The sequence below is a fragment of the Aptenodytes patagonicus genome, chromosome 6 (genome assembly GCF_965638725.1).
Source record: "Aptenodytes patagonicus chromosome 6, bAptPat1.pri.cur, whole genome shotgun sequence".
Classification (NCBI taxonomy): Eukaryota; Metazoa; Chordata; class Aves; order Sphenisciformes; family Spheniscidae; genus Aptenodytes; species Aptenodytes patagonicus.
In genome coordinates, this window is record NC_134954.1 from 40752421 (window position 1) to 40769096 (window position 16676).

The following is a 16676-nucleotide window of genomic DNA, read 5'->3' on the forward strand; positions in this document are numbered from 1 at the left end:
AAAGGGTAGAATTTATTTGGCTTTACACCAAGGTAGATTAAGTAAGCCACACTGAGCAGTTATTACCTTTCCTTTCGACCATAGTGCTGTGTGAAGAGGCAATACATTCTACTGCTTGTGCTTTTTCAACTCTGAATTTCACCTTTAATATTAATAAAATATGTTGACATATCAAACAATGTAACTAATAGGTAAAGCAGAACAAAATGAGTCACTATTTAAACTATTATTTTAGATCTTGCTTTCTTTATTAAAGTATATCAATCAAAAGACAAAGAGGTACAACTTAGAAGACAGACCAGAGGAAAAACTTGTGGAAATGTACAAGGTGAGATAAACTGAAGCTGAATAAAAGAACTGCATCAGAATACACAAGAAATAAACCAAATAATTAACTTCTTGATTAAACATGACTAATAGGAAGACACGTGCCCTATCCTGAGAGTTTGTAATTCTGCCGCAGACATGATGCAGTAAGTCAAAGCTGGGGAGGAAATAGAAAGGTGTCTGGGTGATGTTTTCTTAACCATAGATATGTGAATAATTACATGTGTCTGTTCTGCATGCCTTCTGGCCCAAAATATTTGACATAGTTTACTTTTCATTTGTTCTCTTAAAGTCCTTTTAGCCCAAAATATCCTCCCTAACACAGCTTGGTTCTGGTCTCGTTGCTCAGGCTTTGTTTTAGCAGAGCCAATCCTCAAGTGTCTAATGAGAGTTTAGTCTAAGGCAGCATATATAGCGAAGAGCCTGAAGACAAAAAAAAAAAAAAATTCGTATCAAATGGGCTAGTGGTAGGCTCTATTAAATTTGTTCTCAAATTAGGCCCATGATGTCTTGGGTGATTACTGTAGGGTAATAGAAGGTTATTTTGTGTGCGCGTATGTGACAGAATAAGGGATGTTCTAGTAATTCCAGAACTGCTTATATTTCCTCCTAAAATCAATATAACCGTATTATCCAGACAGACAACTGGTTTGGCTTCATGCTTTATTATAAGGATATCTAATTGCCTGAAGCTCTGCTCGTTGATCGAGCTACCAAATGAAACTTTATCTAAATATTCAAAATATCCAAGCACTTGGTCATCGTTTAAAAATTGCCAGTGACGGGAAGGCTGTGAAGTCTGTTGTCTGACAACATCCCTTTCCTGTGGCACAAGGCCAAGTATACAGAGAGAAACAAAATTATCAAAATTTCATGGCTGCTGCTTTTCCTTTGAGCCACCCTATGGCACATCTAATTCAAAGCTCCTCAGGACATGTTTCACAGATTTATTATGTGAAACTCCTCTTTCTCAAAGAGGAGAATTATCACTCATCAGTTTTTAACCCAGGTTGTTTCACTCACGCAGTTTACAGCGTGACCCAATTCAATAGTTGTCTCAGAACAACTATGAGGGGGTGACAAGCCCCATGTGCGTGGGAATGAGTGACTTTGCCACCAGAGATCACGTAGTGTTAGAAACGCTCCGAATTTCAACAGCACAACCCAGTCAGTCGAGGCAAAAACCCATGTAATTGGGTCTAATACTGCTACGGAAACTATGCTGAGGGCTAAAAATACTATTTAAAAAGTAGAGTTTCTTTTCTTGTGCATTTTTCCATCAACTCCTGACTTCAGTGAGAGTTGTTTCAAGCCCTGAAAAGATGGAGCATTGTGGAGCAGTTAAAAATGATGTGAAGATGTTCTGTGACAGCAGTTAACTCTAAAGAAGCACAAATCTTGTGCTTTCACAAATGTTTCAAATGCACCAAAAATACTTTACAAGAATTTTGAATGTTCGTCGTCTTGGAAGTTAGGATGAACATACACATATTTAAGCACTAAACTAGTTATTAGCAAAAATACATGCTTAATCCAGGCTAATTTACAACCTTGATTGCTCTACTTTTTTTTTATTCTTTGAATCCAGTTTCACAAGTCTTCAGTCCCCACTGGCCTACTGTTGTGGAACTGTTCAAAAGTCCTTGTCTAAATATTAAATGCCCTTGGAGTGTGATGGTACATTGTGTGCCCCTGGAAGCACTGCTGGTAGCGTGTCCACAGTCACCAGCAACACATAGGCTCGCCCACTGGTACCAAGAGTATCTGCTTTGTTATGCTCCCTTGCCTCCTTCCTTTCACCTCCCTAAGAAAGTTAGGTGTTTATAAAGAGAGAATTAGATGGGGGGGAATCTTTCAAGGTTACATCCTTCAAGAATTAAAAAACATTGGATGTTTTCCCATTAGTCTTTATGGGCTATTTGTTTTTAAGTCAACAGGAGACTTAGAGTCTTGCAACTTGCAAGGAGACTTGCAACTCATGGTCATTGCAAAGGAAGGCTGAGCCCTAAATCACCTGAAGTAACCATTCGTCTTCCCTCAGTGCAGCAACAGAAATGAGAAGGTGCCAAAAATATCTGGGCAGAAAGAAACGTGTGGTTTTGCTCATTGGTTTGCCATTTCAGAGGTAGTGGGGTGTTGCTGGTGCTAGCATTATTCCCTGCACTCAATCAGAGTGGTTTCTATGTACTCCAGAAGAACCTTCTGGAGGTCGGAGACTTCTAAACTATTTGGATTACCACTTATGATGAGACAGTTTCCATTACAGTCTGACTGCTTGTTTTGCTTGCTTGATTTTACCTTGTTTTGTTTTGTTTTCCTTCAGGGTGGGTAGCCCTGCTCCTAAGCCTGGGTGTCCTTGTAAGCTTAAGCTTCTACGTGGCCACAAGTAATTTCAACCTCAATTTGTGAAAGGGCAAAACCAGATGTGTATGAGGGTTTTTTCCTCCATGGGATCATTAAATGGGATTCACTTGTGTGTCTTTGCCTGAAAGACTGCATCTCTCCAAGTGCCTTTTTGTAAGGTGCTGGAATTCAGAGCTGAAACCAACCAGCTTGGGACAAGGTGTGGCTGCAGCGCACTGTCATCTCCATCACTTCAAGGCTGGGATGGCACAAGCAGATGTTACCGGTCAGCCAGCGATCGCCCAGCACTGCCTAGCTTTGTACACGACGAGCCAGCTTGTCGTCAGCCTAAGTGCTCTGACCTTCGTTTAAATGCAGGCAGCAATTTTACATGTCCATTCTCAAAAGCAGCTAGTTCATGGACTGCCCTGAGCTCCCAGGCGCTCTCATGCACACTCGGCGCAGACATCCGGGATACGATGGAGCAGCCAGATGATGTTGTCACTCGTTTCTCTTTGCTAGCACAAGGTTACCAAGGCTAATATTTGAGGACCAGGAACATGAACAGAAGATCCAAGTTTGCTCCCACTCCCCGGCCTCCTGCAGTATCAAGACCTGGACTGGAGTTTGGCAGATGTCATCAGAATTAAGCATTTAATATGATTGTGGGTGGGATGCATGGGGTTTGTGACGCTATGATTTAGGTATATTACAGTGCAAATAATATGCAGTGTGCTGGACGCAGCAGAGAATACTTCTCTGGCAGGTAAGCTGTTGGCTTCTGAAGGTGAATGTTCTGATGTGTAAAGAATTTTGCACCTGAAAAGTGCTATAACTAATAATGTGCATGAGGAACGATGGTGCTGTCTCACTGGTGAAGATGAAAGGAAACAGGCTAACAAATAGAGTAATAGGAAAAAGTTGCGCCAGTCTTTGCAGATCATCCTCAATAAACCTACTTCTATTATTTGCTTGCTCTGTCATATACACTAGAAAACATCATATATTGTCTGTTAATCATGCTAGGAACATCCCAGGCCCTTGTAGTTTCTCTTCATGTCAGTCTCAGCAAATCCTGCAAATATTTTTACTGCTTTCCTTTAAATTAATTCCTCACTGCCCATATTTGCCTGGAATGAGAGTGATGAGAAATGAGCTATGGTCTCATTGATGCACTACATGGGGAAGATGACTTTGATTTTTTTTTCTATTGCTTGTCACTTGAGGTCACTCCCTCAACTATTACCTTCCAGGTAAATTATTCCTCTGCATATTTTCCTCCTCGTTGGATTTCTGAGCTATTACGCCTAAACATTTAAACCTTCACTTTCTTAGATTAAATAGTAACTTTATTTACTGCTTATGCTTCTATGCTCAGAGGAAGCTGTTTCGTATCCTCTGTACAGTGCAACGGGGAATGTTTCATGTGACTGAGCACCTTTCATCCGAATCGATATCAAAATGTTACCCAAATGTGCAGCAAGTTAGCCTCACAAAAGAAAAAATTATTTTTAGGAACTGCTGCTAGAATCGGTAGGAATACAAAGAATTGCGGTGTCTGGTCCTCAGTTCTCTTTTGGAAAGCATTACCCAGCAACACATGAAATGGAGCCAACATAACCATTTAAAATAGCAAAGTAAACAGTTCATGTCGTAGTCAAGATAATCCTTAATTTCTGCTGCTTATCTGAGATCTGCCCTGCTGATCTGATGGGAGGATTTAACCTTCCTGAAAGCTGTTATCAGTGTATGCGCTTGAACTGGGAAGACCTCCTTCCACCTGCTTTTCAGAGCCCTTTCTCCTAGAAGATTAACGCTGCTATGCCCCTTTTAGAGAGAAAACCCTCTGAAAAATGGATTATTTTTAGAGGGTTACAGTAGGAATATTTTGCTACAATACAGCTTAGGGGAAATACTTAAAAAATAATGCCTATTTAAAAGATCCACTTTTTTTCTTTCTTTACTGAAGAACCATGTCGTCTTAAATCCTACCTCTTAATTTTTATCTTACAAAAATACATGTATAGTTGTGGAAATTAAAAAGAGAATCGTTGGCTTATGGTTACTGCCGGTTGTGTAACCAACTCAAAATAAAGGCTATAGGGAATTTTAATTTCAAATTTCTTCGCACTACGTTGGAAACCATTTTTGTAATTTTATGTTTCTCTTGGGATACTGTGTGAAACACAGAATGGCAGAGCAGATGGCCTGTCTTCTATTTCCAAAGAGACGAGTAATATCACTCTGTTCGAGAGGGAAGTCTAAAGGGGGTTTCACTGAGGCATGGGAAAGCCCAGTCTAACACCTGGATCAAAACAAAAATCAGAGTCAGTTTAACAGGTTTAATGCGTAACACTTTTCACAAGCAAACGGACATATTTCTGGTGTTATCTTTACTACATTTCTTATGGCTTATTTTAAAAGGAAAAAAAAAATTTCATCTTTAAATTAAGACTCTCTAGTATACCTGTGCCTGTGGGAGGAGGGGAGAGGATCACTGGGTGAAACTTCTTAGGCTTAGTCATAGTAGGAGCAAGGAGTGATGGTCTGAAATATGCAGCAAAAGTTCTCAGAATAGGGAGTGAGTCACTACTGCCCTTGAACTTTGTGAATCTGAAACTATATTTATCATTTTGCATTGTTCCTGAGCTATGTATTTGTAGTTCCACACACAGAGCAACTTGCCTTTTCTGCCCTCAAGAGCTAAAACACACACAAGGGAATTTCCAGGGAGAGAAGTTGAGGATTAATTTCTTGAAGTGAGTTTTAAGAAAAGCTTTATTGAAGAATACTTGCGTTGGGAGATTACTGATGTGAAGGTGATACTAAAAGGCTAAATAAAGGAATAAGGCAACAGCATACACAGTAAAAAAAAAAAAAGGGAAATGAGTAAAATTGAAGAGTTCATGTAGGGTCAAGAATGTGTAACACAGGGTACTGTCATGAGAGGCAAATATTTTTGTTAAGGTAGTATTTTTTCTTTGCCTTCCCACAATCTTATTTGCAATGTTTTGAACAGAAACCAGAGCACTAAAAGGAAAGATCCAGATCATTACATTTTGCATTCTTCCTCCTCTTCCCCCTCTATAGTATAAGAGATGAATTAGACAAGTTTTTGAACCAGGTCAGTTGCTAAACAGCTGGCTCGTGAAAAACCGCAGCTGTCACCCCAAAAATATCACCTTGGCATTAAAAATCAGTGGGGAATCTTGTAAGCATCTGCAGAACTGTGTGTTCAATTAGTGACCAAATGCACACACTGGGAACACACTTGCTGTCTCTGGTCTTACAGCAGTAGCCCCTGCAAAGAGAATGGAAAAGGTGCTCGAGAGACTTCTATCTTTAGAGTATTTTACTTAACGGAATTTAAAAAATAAGAAATAATGTTATTGGGTGGCAGGATAAAAGAGGCAGTTATTGGCTTGCCAAAAAGACTTAGCAAATGGAAATCCAGAATCAGTTCCAGGAAATATAACAGGTAACGTAATAAGTATGTGAGAGCTGTAGATACTTTGCATTTTTGTATGTGAAGTAACTGTAGCCCAGGATTACACATCCCACACTGATATTTCAAGTTTCCTTGTTCAGTGGGAAGGAGAACCACTGGTGCACCAAGGCTCATTTTATAGGCGTAGATTATCAGCTATCTTTAAATCTGCTTTCAAAAACTCTCATAGCTGTTGTGACAATTTATTAGCAGAAGGAACTCCTGTGGGCATTTGTGCTGTGGTGTAAACGTAAGCAAAGGCTATTCTCAAAGTCTATTTGTAGTGATTATCTCAAACTCAGAGTGCATGGAAAACAAGTAACAAAAACCCTTCTGTGTTTTATGTGGTTCTTTAAGAGCAATTTACTATGCCTAGACAGCTGAAACTTCCAATCTGGGGGGTGGTGGAAAATAAAATATCAGTATCTTCAGAGTAAAACATTTCCAATAAAGTGTGCAGCAGGATCATTTTAACTCAGAACTTCTCCACCCCCACCTCCCCCAAACATAATAAACATACCGAAAGAAATAAACCTCAATGCATGGGGAAATTGTTCACAAGGAAATTTAGCAGTTATAGACTCAGAATTCCAGAAGTATTTACATTTTTGCTCAGAAAATTATGATTCCTGAAGTGAGAAAGCTAGTGGCGATTTAAATACTGGTTTCCATGGTGGCATTACTGATGAAGTAGGACAACAACAGATCTACTCTTCTACTGTTACCCATAATGGATACAATTTACTAATACAGATTTGTACTCATCCAGGACAAATTTAGCAATTGGTTATGTGAGCGAGTTTCACCACGTAACTGCAAAATCTGTGACTTCCAAGATGCTGCATGCTGGCAAGCAGCATGTTGTGATGCAGTGACAGAAGCTTAACTACACATAAGGAGTGACATTTATACCTTGTGCTGAAGCCCTACAATTATTCTCTGCTGCTCTTCCCACTTCGGCCTTTGGCACTGCATTGCTATGGGCTGGTGGTTCCTCAACTGAGACCTGTAGACGAGCAATAGCAAGATTTTCACACTGATTAAATGTTTGGTGGTGTGAACATGAGGAACAGCTGCACCTGATTCATCTAGGCATCCAGGTGCTTTACTTCTTGTCTGTTTTTTTTTTTTTTGAAGTTGTACACTTTGGCCTCCACAGCAAGTTCTGGCAGTGCGCTACGCAATTATATTTTTATTGCAAGTGCATGGAAACCCATTAGTAGATCTGTGTGTTAACAGAAGCATTTGGCCCGAAGAGTTTGGGAACTACTCTTCCCGCTAAGAGCGTTTCTAACACGCTTCTGTCTCCCGAGCCCTTTCCTACAGTGCCTGACGGGTAGGACGGGGGTGGCTGACGCCGGCCTAAGGTCGGCCGTGCCGCCCGGACAGCTGAGAGGCGGGAGCATCCTGCCCGCCCCGCTCCAGCCCGCATCGGTGACCGACTGCACCCGCCGCCCCGCTCCTCTGTCCCAGTAGAGGCAGCCCACCCGATAGCAAAAAACGTAAAATTTGAAAAAACGCCCGTATCCATGGCGACCTAAACCTGACACCGCCGAAGCCCAACCTGTTTCTAACCCCGTTACACGTCGCAGAGGGAGGGAAGCGCCGCCCCGGGGCCTGCGGGGACCCCCGGGCGCGCCCGGCGCCGCCCGGCGCCCCGCAAGTGCCGGCCTCGCCACGCGCCCCTTCCCCGCCGCCGCTGGGCCACGGCCCGCGCCCGCCCGCGGGGGCGGCGGTGACTCAAACTTTCCCCCCTCAGCAGCCGGGGCCGACAGAAAATGGAGGCGGCGGGAAGGGCGGGGTGACCTCGGTGCGGACGGCGGCCCCGGCCCGCTACGCGCCACCGCCCCGCCGCTCCCCTCAGCGCGCCACCGCCCGGCCCTACGGCGGATCCGCCCGCGGGAGGCGCTGCTCCGCTCCGCTCGCGCCCCGCCAGCCGCGGGCGGTACCGGCCCCCCCGTCCTTGTCCGGCCCCGCCGCCCGCGGGCCCCCGCGCGTCCTCCCCCCCCCCACACTCGCCGCTGCGCCGCCGGCCTCGCGCGCCGAGACCCCAGCGGCCCGCGGGAGGCTCGTGCCGCGCGGGGGGCGTGACCCGACCGGAGTGGCGTCCCTGCTGTCCAATCAGCACGCCGCGTGCCTGACAGTTACGCGGCCGCCGCCAATCGGATGAGCGGGGGCGGGCGCGGCGGGGTGCGAGCGGCGCCGCAGGCCGCCGGCTGGGGCACTCGGCGGAGGGAAGTGGCGCAGCATGATGCGGCTGTGGCGCTCGGCGCTGCTGCGGGAGCTGCTGCAGCTCGGCCCGCCGGGAGCGGCCGGCGGCGGCGGCCCGGGTCCCGGCGCCGGCCCCAGGCGTCTCCCGCCGCCGCTGGCCGCCTTCGGCGTGAGCCCGCCCGCCTCCCGTCGCGGCCCGGGGCCGCCGCCGCCGCCTTTGGCGCGGGGTTTGTGCACTCGCTCGGAGGGAGCCTTGGAGGAGCCGGGGAAGGGGGCGCAGGCGCCGCCGCCGACCCCCGGCGAGCCCCCCGCCGACGGCGGCCACAACAATAACCACGGCGGCGGCAAGGAGCTGGCCGGAGGCGGCGGTGGGGGGGAGAAGTGAGTGCGAGCGGGGCGGCGGGGGCGTGCCGGGGCGCGGGCGGCGGCGGGGCCGGGCCGGGCCGGGCGGCGGGGGATGCGGAGGCGCCATGTGAGCGCCGCCTTCCCCCTCGCACGCGTGGTGCCTGCGGAAGGGGGCCGGGCCGGGCAGCTCCGGGCGGGGCGCGGGGGCCGCCGGGTCGCTTCCCCGGCAGGTGCGGGGGCCGAGCCGCTGCTCCGCGCAGGCATCGCCGCTCCCGGGGCCCTACCGCGGCGGGCTGGGGTCTGTCACGGCCGCGCCCCGGGCGCGGGGCGGGGCGCGCTGCGCCCGTGCGCTGCGTGCGCGGGGCGGGCCCGGCTCGGCTCGGCTCGGCTGCCGCGTACCTCCGGGTGGGTGCTCGGGGCCCCCGCCCCGCGCCGTGGTGCGGGGCTGCGCAGCCCGGTGGGGTCCCGCGGGTCACGGAAGGGGGAAGGAAGCGCGGACGCGTGGCGTGGGGAGCGTGTGTGCCTCTCGGGGCTGCCCTCACCGCTGCTTGGTGTCCCGTCCACGCCTTGAGCTTCCTCTTGGCTTGGGGTCACTCCCACGTAAGGCTGTGCGGGGTGTGCCTGTGTTTTGGCTCAGAGGAGACTGCGTGCATTAGTGTGTTTTTTCTAGCGCTGCTACCTGCATAAAATACTTTCCGAGAGAAGTGAAAGCTGTGTCATCTTACATTAATTATTAAAGGCAACGTACGTGGTGTATGGTTCTGCCTTGGAAGTTTTGTAGCACTCTCTTCCATGTCTGCGTGTAGTGCAGTTAGGGATAGATGTTACCACCGGTTAGTGGTGCGTACAGATGTTCATAGGTGCTGCAGAACGTGTCCCTGTGCCAAGAGGTCCTGATTTGTCCCTAAGTGACAAAGGTACATGCAGGTAATAGAATGATAGGACTGTATATGTTTATGAAGTTAATATTCTTTCACTTAGAACCTGAAATATTCTTGAAAGAATTGGTCAGAAACAGGTGTATCAGCTCCAGTTTGTGTCCAGTAGTGGATACTGGGGATAGAGTATAATGATGAGATAAATGGATTGATAGTTCTCCTTAGCACTCTGCTCTGTTAGTCCTCAGCATTATGTGGGTCTTGAAAAAGTCTTGTTCATTTCCTCCCCCCCATCTGACAGTTTGCCATTGCTTGATTGAACCTAGGTACACTTAGTATCTCTGATAGCCTTTTATGAGAAGTTTGACAGCTTAACTGCAAGCCCATGAAGACCCATCTCCTTTGTGTGTGTTTGGAACATGCTCCTTGGCTTTTCTGTAGGCAGCCCATATGTATTCTTTGTGCCGCTTATGGGGCGGCATAACTAAATCTAAAACCAAGCTGCTTTCCCAGGCTTTGCTATGCTTATTACCTAGATGAAAAAAGCGAAAGACAGAGGAAATAAGGCCAAGAAAGGAGTACCTTGTTTTAACACTGAGCAAAGTCTTTGTTAGCCTAATGCTAAGAAGAAGTCTGGAAAAGATTCCACAAGGCCAGTCGGGAAGGCTTCAGCCCTTAGCTAGTTAAGAGTTCTGCTTTTGAGTTGCAGTTTTTGGTTTGGTGGTTTTTTTTTTTTTTTTTTTTTTTAGCATGAACTTGTACTCCTTCAACATGGCAGGTGGGGAAGGAAGCTATCTTCTTGTTCTTCTCCCCTTTCTCCCACCAAATGTCTTGGCTGCTCAGCTTGGTTCAAGCCTTTGGTTTCAATAGGATATAGTCTTCTTTAAAGGCATCACTTATAATTTCTGCTGTCAAACACCTTAAAAATGCATGCGTGTCAGGTTATGTAACTGTATACAATATAATACACAATCATATTTGTATTATTATTATATTTATACTATTGTTCAACATGTATGAAGTCTCCTCTTTGAATTAGCTCTGTACGTAATGTTTTGGAACAAACATTACTTAGCTGTGGCTCAAGCAGGTGTGGTTTATAAGGGTTGTACTTCCATTTTCAATGAGAAATACAGACATTAAAAACTTAGGAAAAACCAGTATGACAACTGTGAGGGGTTTTTGAGGATGTTGAAAAGGTGATTTATTAAAGAGGTAACATTTTCTTAAAGTGAGCTTTTATAACAGCTTCCTACAGCTAGCATCATTTAGGGAAATCCTATAATTTCTGATATGTCTCGTAAAGCTCTGTCATCACAAACCGGTTACACGCTTTTAATAATTTTTGACTTTTGACAAAAGGGTGTGTTTGAAAGTCAGATGCTTGTTCTTTGAGCCTTACTGCAAAATGGACAAGGAACAATTATATAAAACATATAGCATATAGTTATGAACAAGGAAAAAGCTGGAAACAGTTTCTTTTCACTTCAGGTTGTGCAGGACTTCCTGGTGGCACATTAGCCAGGCTGCTGGATACTTTCATTCTTACTTTTCTTAATGCAGAATTATGAAAATCTTCCTTAAGCATTTGTAAATGGTACTTTACATGTGGAAATCATTGCTATATTGAGACAGAGTGCAGGATTCAGAAGAAAAGTGAAGTTCTTCAAAAGACAGGTTTCTGGACTAAATTGACGACTGGGCTAAGTCAGTGCAGTCTGTGTGTTCTGCTGATTCCAGCGCTTTGCCATCCAGCAGTATAAAACATTTGAGTTGTGTTTGCCAGGTGGTTTGTGGACCCAACTGGGAAGATGATAGTCATTTTTACACTTTCTTTTGTTTGTTTTGGGGGATTATTTTTTTTTCTATTTGGTTGTAAGGTCATGGCCCTAGGATACTGGAATAACCTCCAATGTCAAAAGACAGCACTAAGATTTTCTTGCTTGTTTGCTTGCCTAACAGTCCTTGTGTACAGAGAGTAGGAGTTGCAAGTGAAAACCTAAAATGTTTTGTGCAAAGACTGTACAGAGATTTAGAACAGTTCATCATAGAGGGAATAAATTATGAGGTCTGTGGCTGATGAAATAACTAGTATCCCATTGCATAACCAGATCCCCTTGTGCATTTTTTCTTAAACGTCTTCCACCACCTCCTTATCCCTGCTATCCAGCCTTCACTCTGTGTATCCACCTGAAACTTAATATGTTTTGGAAAGGAAAAAATATTTGAGCTTAAACTGAGAGTGATCATAGACCAGTAATTTTGATTAATGAAGGCTGTTGATTAAAATGCAATCGTATCTATGTTCATACCTAAATAATAAAAACACAATAACCTAGTACAGTCAGAAATGATAAACTTGTATAATATTTAACAGTGTTTACTTCTACTTTCAATATAACTGTGCATTGTTCACTTTTACTTTCAGTATAAGCGCGCATCGTTCTTCTTACATCTTATGCTGGGCAGTAGTAGGATCAAACAGTTTAACTTAGTATAAGCTATTTGTAAATTACAAAAGCCTTGATTAAGGTGAGAGGGAAGAGCAAATGTGAGCAACTCTGATTTTTAAAGTATAGCTAAATTGCAATAGTGATGGGTACTAGTATATGGAATATAGCAAAATGGTTAATGCAAGTGTTTGTTTTTTTTCTTAAAATGACAAGGGAGTGGTAGCGCTCCTTTTTAAGGACAGGGATGAATTCTGGAGATACCTTTTAAAATTCATTTTGCTTTTGCACCCAGGCCGGATTCCAGAGGAATAACTGTATAGTAACCAGGCAGTGGTTCATCTCACTGTTACTTCCGTCAGAGTGTGGATCTAATAATTGCAGATGCAAGAAACTGTTAGAAGTGCATTTTCATTAGATGTTTCATAACTTCCTTAGAGGCTAAGATTTTGAAGCAACAGTTCTTGTTTTTACTATAAATACTTTGACATCTACTAAAACATGTCCATCTTTGGTCTAAGTTTATAAGTACGTAGTTTTGTCTGAATCTTGGTAAGTTCTCAGGTAAATGGTTACCCACCACTGTTAATGGGATCGGTGTCTAACTATGCAAGTGGACAGAAAGTAGTTATTTAGTGACTTGACAGGTGTTTATACCTTTAGTTGGAGGTCAGTTATCTGTAGTATTGTGACAACTTCTTCAGGATGCCTATTTTAGATAGAGAGGCTACCAACTGCGGGTTGCAGCCCTTGCAGTTTTCAGTTGTGTGACCTCATATATTTGACTGATGTCTTACGGTTAATGATGAGCCTGATACTATTATTAGCAGTATCATATCTTTGTTTGTTCTATAAATCCTGGTCTGCATTTTGCCAGTTACATCTTGAAGTACAAAGTAGGAATGTTTCACTGCATTTGAAATTTAATCTCTTTTATATTGTAGAAATTATAATTCAGCTTTAGTTAAAATGAAATCCTCTGTGGAATCTGGTATAAGCATCGTACTGATGCAAAAGGAAGAGCTGAAAGAAGGAAGGAAGGATATGGACTGCAAAGTCCTTGTGCTTGGAATTCCTGCATTCTGTTTTTCTTTATATTTAAAGAGCAGTGTGGAGCATCTGCCAGTATTCTAGTCCATAGGTTAGAGTACCACTGAAGAAGTCTAATCGTGTAATAGTCTGGTGCTTAATTTTTTTTTTTTTCCCAAAAAAGGGAAATAAGTATCAAAAGTCATTATTCATGAAATGGAATAAACTGGAATTTCCACTTTAATTTGACTGTGGAAATTGCAAGTTCCCTAACTTGAAAAACAGCTCTTTACAACGTGTGCTGAACAGCACTATCTTGCTAAGTGTGCTCACGGTGCCAAAACATAGCTTTTACGTTAAGCAAACATTAGTTACTGACATCACTGACCTGATAAACTGCAGAGCAAGCCTTTCCACCTCTATTTAGCTGATAAACTTTATCAAAAGATGGACTATTTGACAACGAGCAATTTTCTGTAAATATATTGAATGCCATCCTCTTTGCTTTGGCAGGCAGTGCAGATCCATTGTTAAATTAGGCTGACTGACCTAATATTGAACAGCAGCAGATGTGAATGATATGGAAACTATGTCAAGAGAGAATTTATGCTGCGAAAGGTGTACATCTCTTTAATAGATGAAAATCTTAGAGAGGCAGATAAAAATCTTGGTCAAATGTCTGAAGTTTTTTTCTGCACCCTTCCAGATAGAAATCCCACGTTTGGAACAGCTGTGAAATTCTGAGTAATAGCTCAGAAACTTGTAATTAAATAGGTTATCAGTTAAAATTTCTCAGTGTGTTTGCCGGCTTGTTTGGTCAAAGTGAAATATGGGAGTTTCCTCTGTCAGACCTTCAGCAATCCAGTAACGAGTCTCGTAGCAGAGATGTTCCTTAAAACATGAAATCTCGATGCTTTGGGGAGCTTAGTTAAATGCTCTGTGTAAATGAGGGAAATGTAGGGGTGTAGACTATGTAACTCAGCATAGCTTTAAAAAAAAAAAAGTACGTAGCTGCAGAGTTAGGATGCAGATATAGGATGAAGCTTTAATTGATACGTTAGTAGTTTGGTTCTGTTGGCTTGACTGGACATAACTGTTCTCAAAAGATTGAAAGAGCAACGTGCTGTGTGGAAGACTTGAATTTTCTTTAGGAAAAAGGGTGTTCAGTAATTTGCTTGAGGTAGTTGTAAGCGTTTGTCTTGGTTGAATTGCCAGCCTGTCTGTGCATTAGTCAGCCAGCATCATTTAAAAAAAAAAAAATCCAGACTGGAAGACAAGGAAAGTTCTGTTGGCTTACAAAGCTGTCTTCTGTTCTTAGTATGCAAGTGTGGTGTTTTAAATAAATCGGAAAATGAGAAGTGAGATTTTTATTGCTGGTTTTCACTGCTAGTTATGAGGAAAGGAGGGAGGCAAGTGCAATCTAAAGGTTGTCTTAAATGTAAAAGAGCATTTGGATACAGTCAGATTTTTATTAAAAATAATCATAAATCTGACCTGCTGTTGAGCTAGAGTAAGCTAGTATTGGGAGAGGAGGGAGCATTAACGTCAGTCTGTAAGATTGCATTGGCCTATCTAGGTTCTGTGCTTAGTTGTAGTATTTTATTTTTGTAGTTATAACCCCGAGTACTGATATTCAAAGAATTACTAGTCTTGTGAAAACTTTCATGACTAGAATTTAGGCCTGCTTTTTGTACGCATGTGCATACATGTATAGAAATAGATAAATTGCCACTGAACATTCTAGTTTCAGGCAGTAACTTTTATATATTACAGTAAGTAACGAAGTATTGCCATTATTATTAGATTATAAGATTGAGCCTTAAAATTGGTGGCTAAATTAATGTAAGACTGCATACTCTGCATTTTAGTTAGTTTATGTCTATGTTTACTAGAGAACTGTTTTGTTTTTATTTATTTTTGCTTGTTGAACATCACAACATTGGCTTTCTCCAAACTGACTTGGTCTAGAAACAAACCTAAGCACTTCAGGGGACTAAAAGAATTGATCCAAAGCCCTTTGCTATCACTGCCTCTAGCAGTTTGGAAGTGTACATTCCAGCTGTATGCTATGATGCTGTACTTAGAGGGGAAGCATAAAGAACTGAGTACAGGCTTGGGCTCCTGCCTGCTGCAGGGTACTTCGGAATATCAAGGAAAAGCAAAACTCTAAGGTTAAACCTTTTAGAGAACTTCCAAAGGCTTTGAGGGAAAGCTGACAGTATTACAGCTTTCTCTCTTGGAAGGACTCTTGATGCTTAATCTGGTAGGTTTCCTTCACATTTCACTTAAAATGGAGATGTAAGTTACAAAAGAAACCACAGGCATACAGGAAGCATATCTCAGAGTAAAATAGTTAACACATGGAATACTCGGAGAGCCAGTGTATTTACATTGATAAAACATAGTGACCATTAAAGATGTATCTACACTGCATGTTAACTTTGCTAGGCATGCACGATGGGAGTTAACTGCTTCTGGTGCCTGAGCTGGTTCGGGTTACTGTATTATGCTGGGAATGGCTTTGCTTGCTTTCACTGTAACTGATGTGGCTTACGTAAGCTTCTAGGAGGACAAGGGCTTTAGGACTCTTTCTAGGAGTTCCTAAAAACAGGACTATTTTGAAGAAAATAATACACATTCATCATCTCTTTACTTTCTCTCGTCTGTGGAACCATTGGGTCAGTCTGCTCTTTCAGCTTTATTGTGAGGCATGTAGGTCTTTGAGTCATAAATACTTTATCCTCTGTGCAAGTAACATGTCTATCCTCTGTAACATCAAGAAGAGGGAAACGTGATGAATCTGCTCCAAAAAATTTCTAAATATAATCTTTAAGCATAATCTTAAAGGTATGTCAGTAGAAACATGACTATGTTGCAGTTAAAAATGTTTGTTCCGTAAAGTATATGTATGCTACTTTTGATATTACCATTTTTTTCCTATTTAAAGCTGAATTAAGCTTTGTCTTCACTGATAAAAGCGTTCTTTGAAATTAATGATAGCAGTTATATTGGTAGTGGAAATGTGTTTCCTTGTGAGCAATGCAAAAATGTGTATAAATAAAAATATGCACTAAACTAATCTATGCATGTGTCTTCTTTTTTTTTCTTTTTTTCAGTAAAATGAAGCAAGGTCTCCTTCCTAGCTTAGAAGATCTACTTTTCTATACTATTGCAGAAGGACAAGAAAAAATACCAGTTCATAAATTCATAACCGTAAGTTTACTGTTCCAGAGTGCTGTATGAAAGCTAACTACTACAAGTTTTTTTTAACATTCTAAATGCAAGAATACAAAGCAAAGAATTTCTGTTATACATGGTTAGCTGCAGCAAGGAATGTAACTATATTTCCCCCCCACCCCCAACACTGTTTCTGTAATTAAGTAAGAGAATGAGTGTGCTAGTATTGTTGTTCACTTCTCTGCTGTGCAAAATAGTATGCTTGAAAGCATCTGTGTCTATGGCAGGGCTGGGTAGCATTTGCACTTGTGTAAAATGTAGTTGGACCACTGTGGATTTCAAATGACATTAATCCTTTGACATTAGACACAGCTGAACTGGCAAAAGGATCAATAAGGTGTCAAAATGTCTCTGTGTTGATAATGCAGT

General features: G+C 43.0%; 1 protein-coding gene across 2 annotated transcripts in view; it reads left to right on the forward strand.

Moving 5' to 3' along the window:
• Positions 1-8401: 8401 nt before the first annotated feature.
• Positions 8402-16676, forward strand: part of GLS (glutaminase) — a 67424-nt gene continuing 59149 nt past the window's right edge. For both annotated transcript variants that reach the window (XM_076342239.1, XM_076342240.1), the window contains exons 1-2: positions 8402-8749; positions 16187-16283. In XM_076342239.1, the coding sequence (XP_076198354.1) occupies positions 8406-8749; positions 16187-16283 (441 nt within the window). In that variant the 5' untranslated portion in view covers positions 8402-8405. The remainder of the gene's footprint in view (positions 8750-16186; positions 16284-16676) is intronic.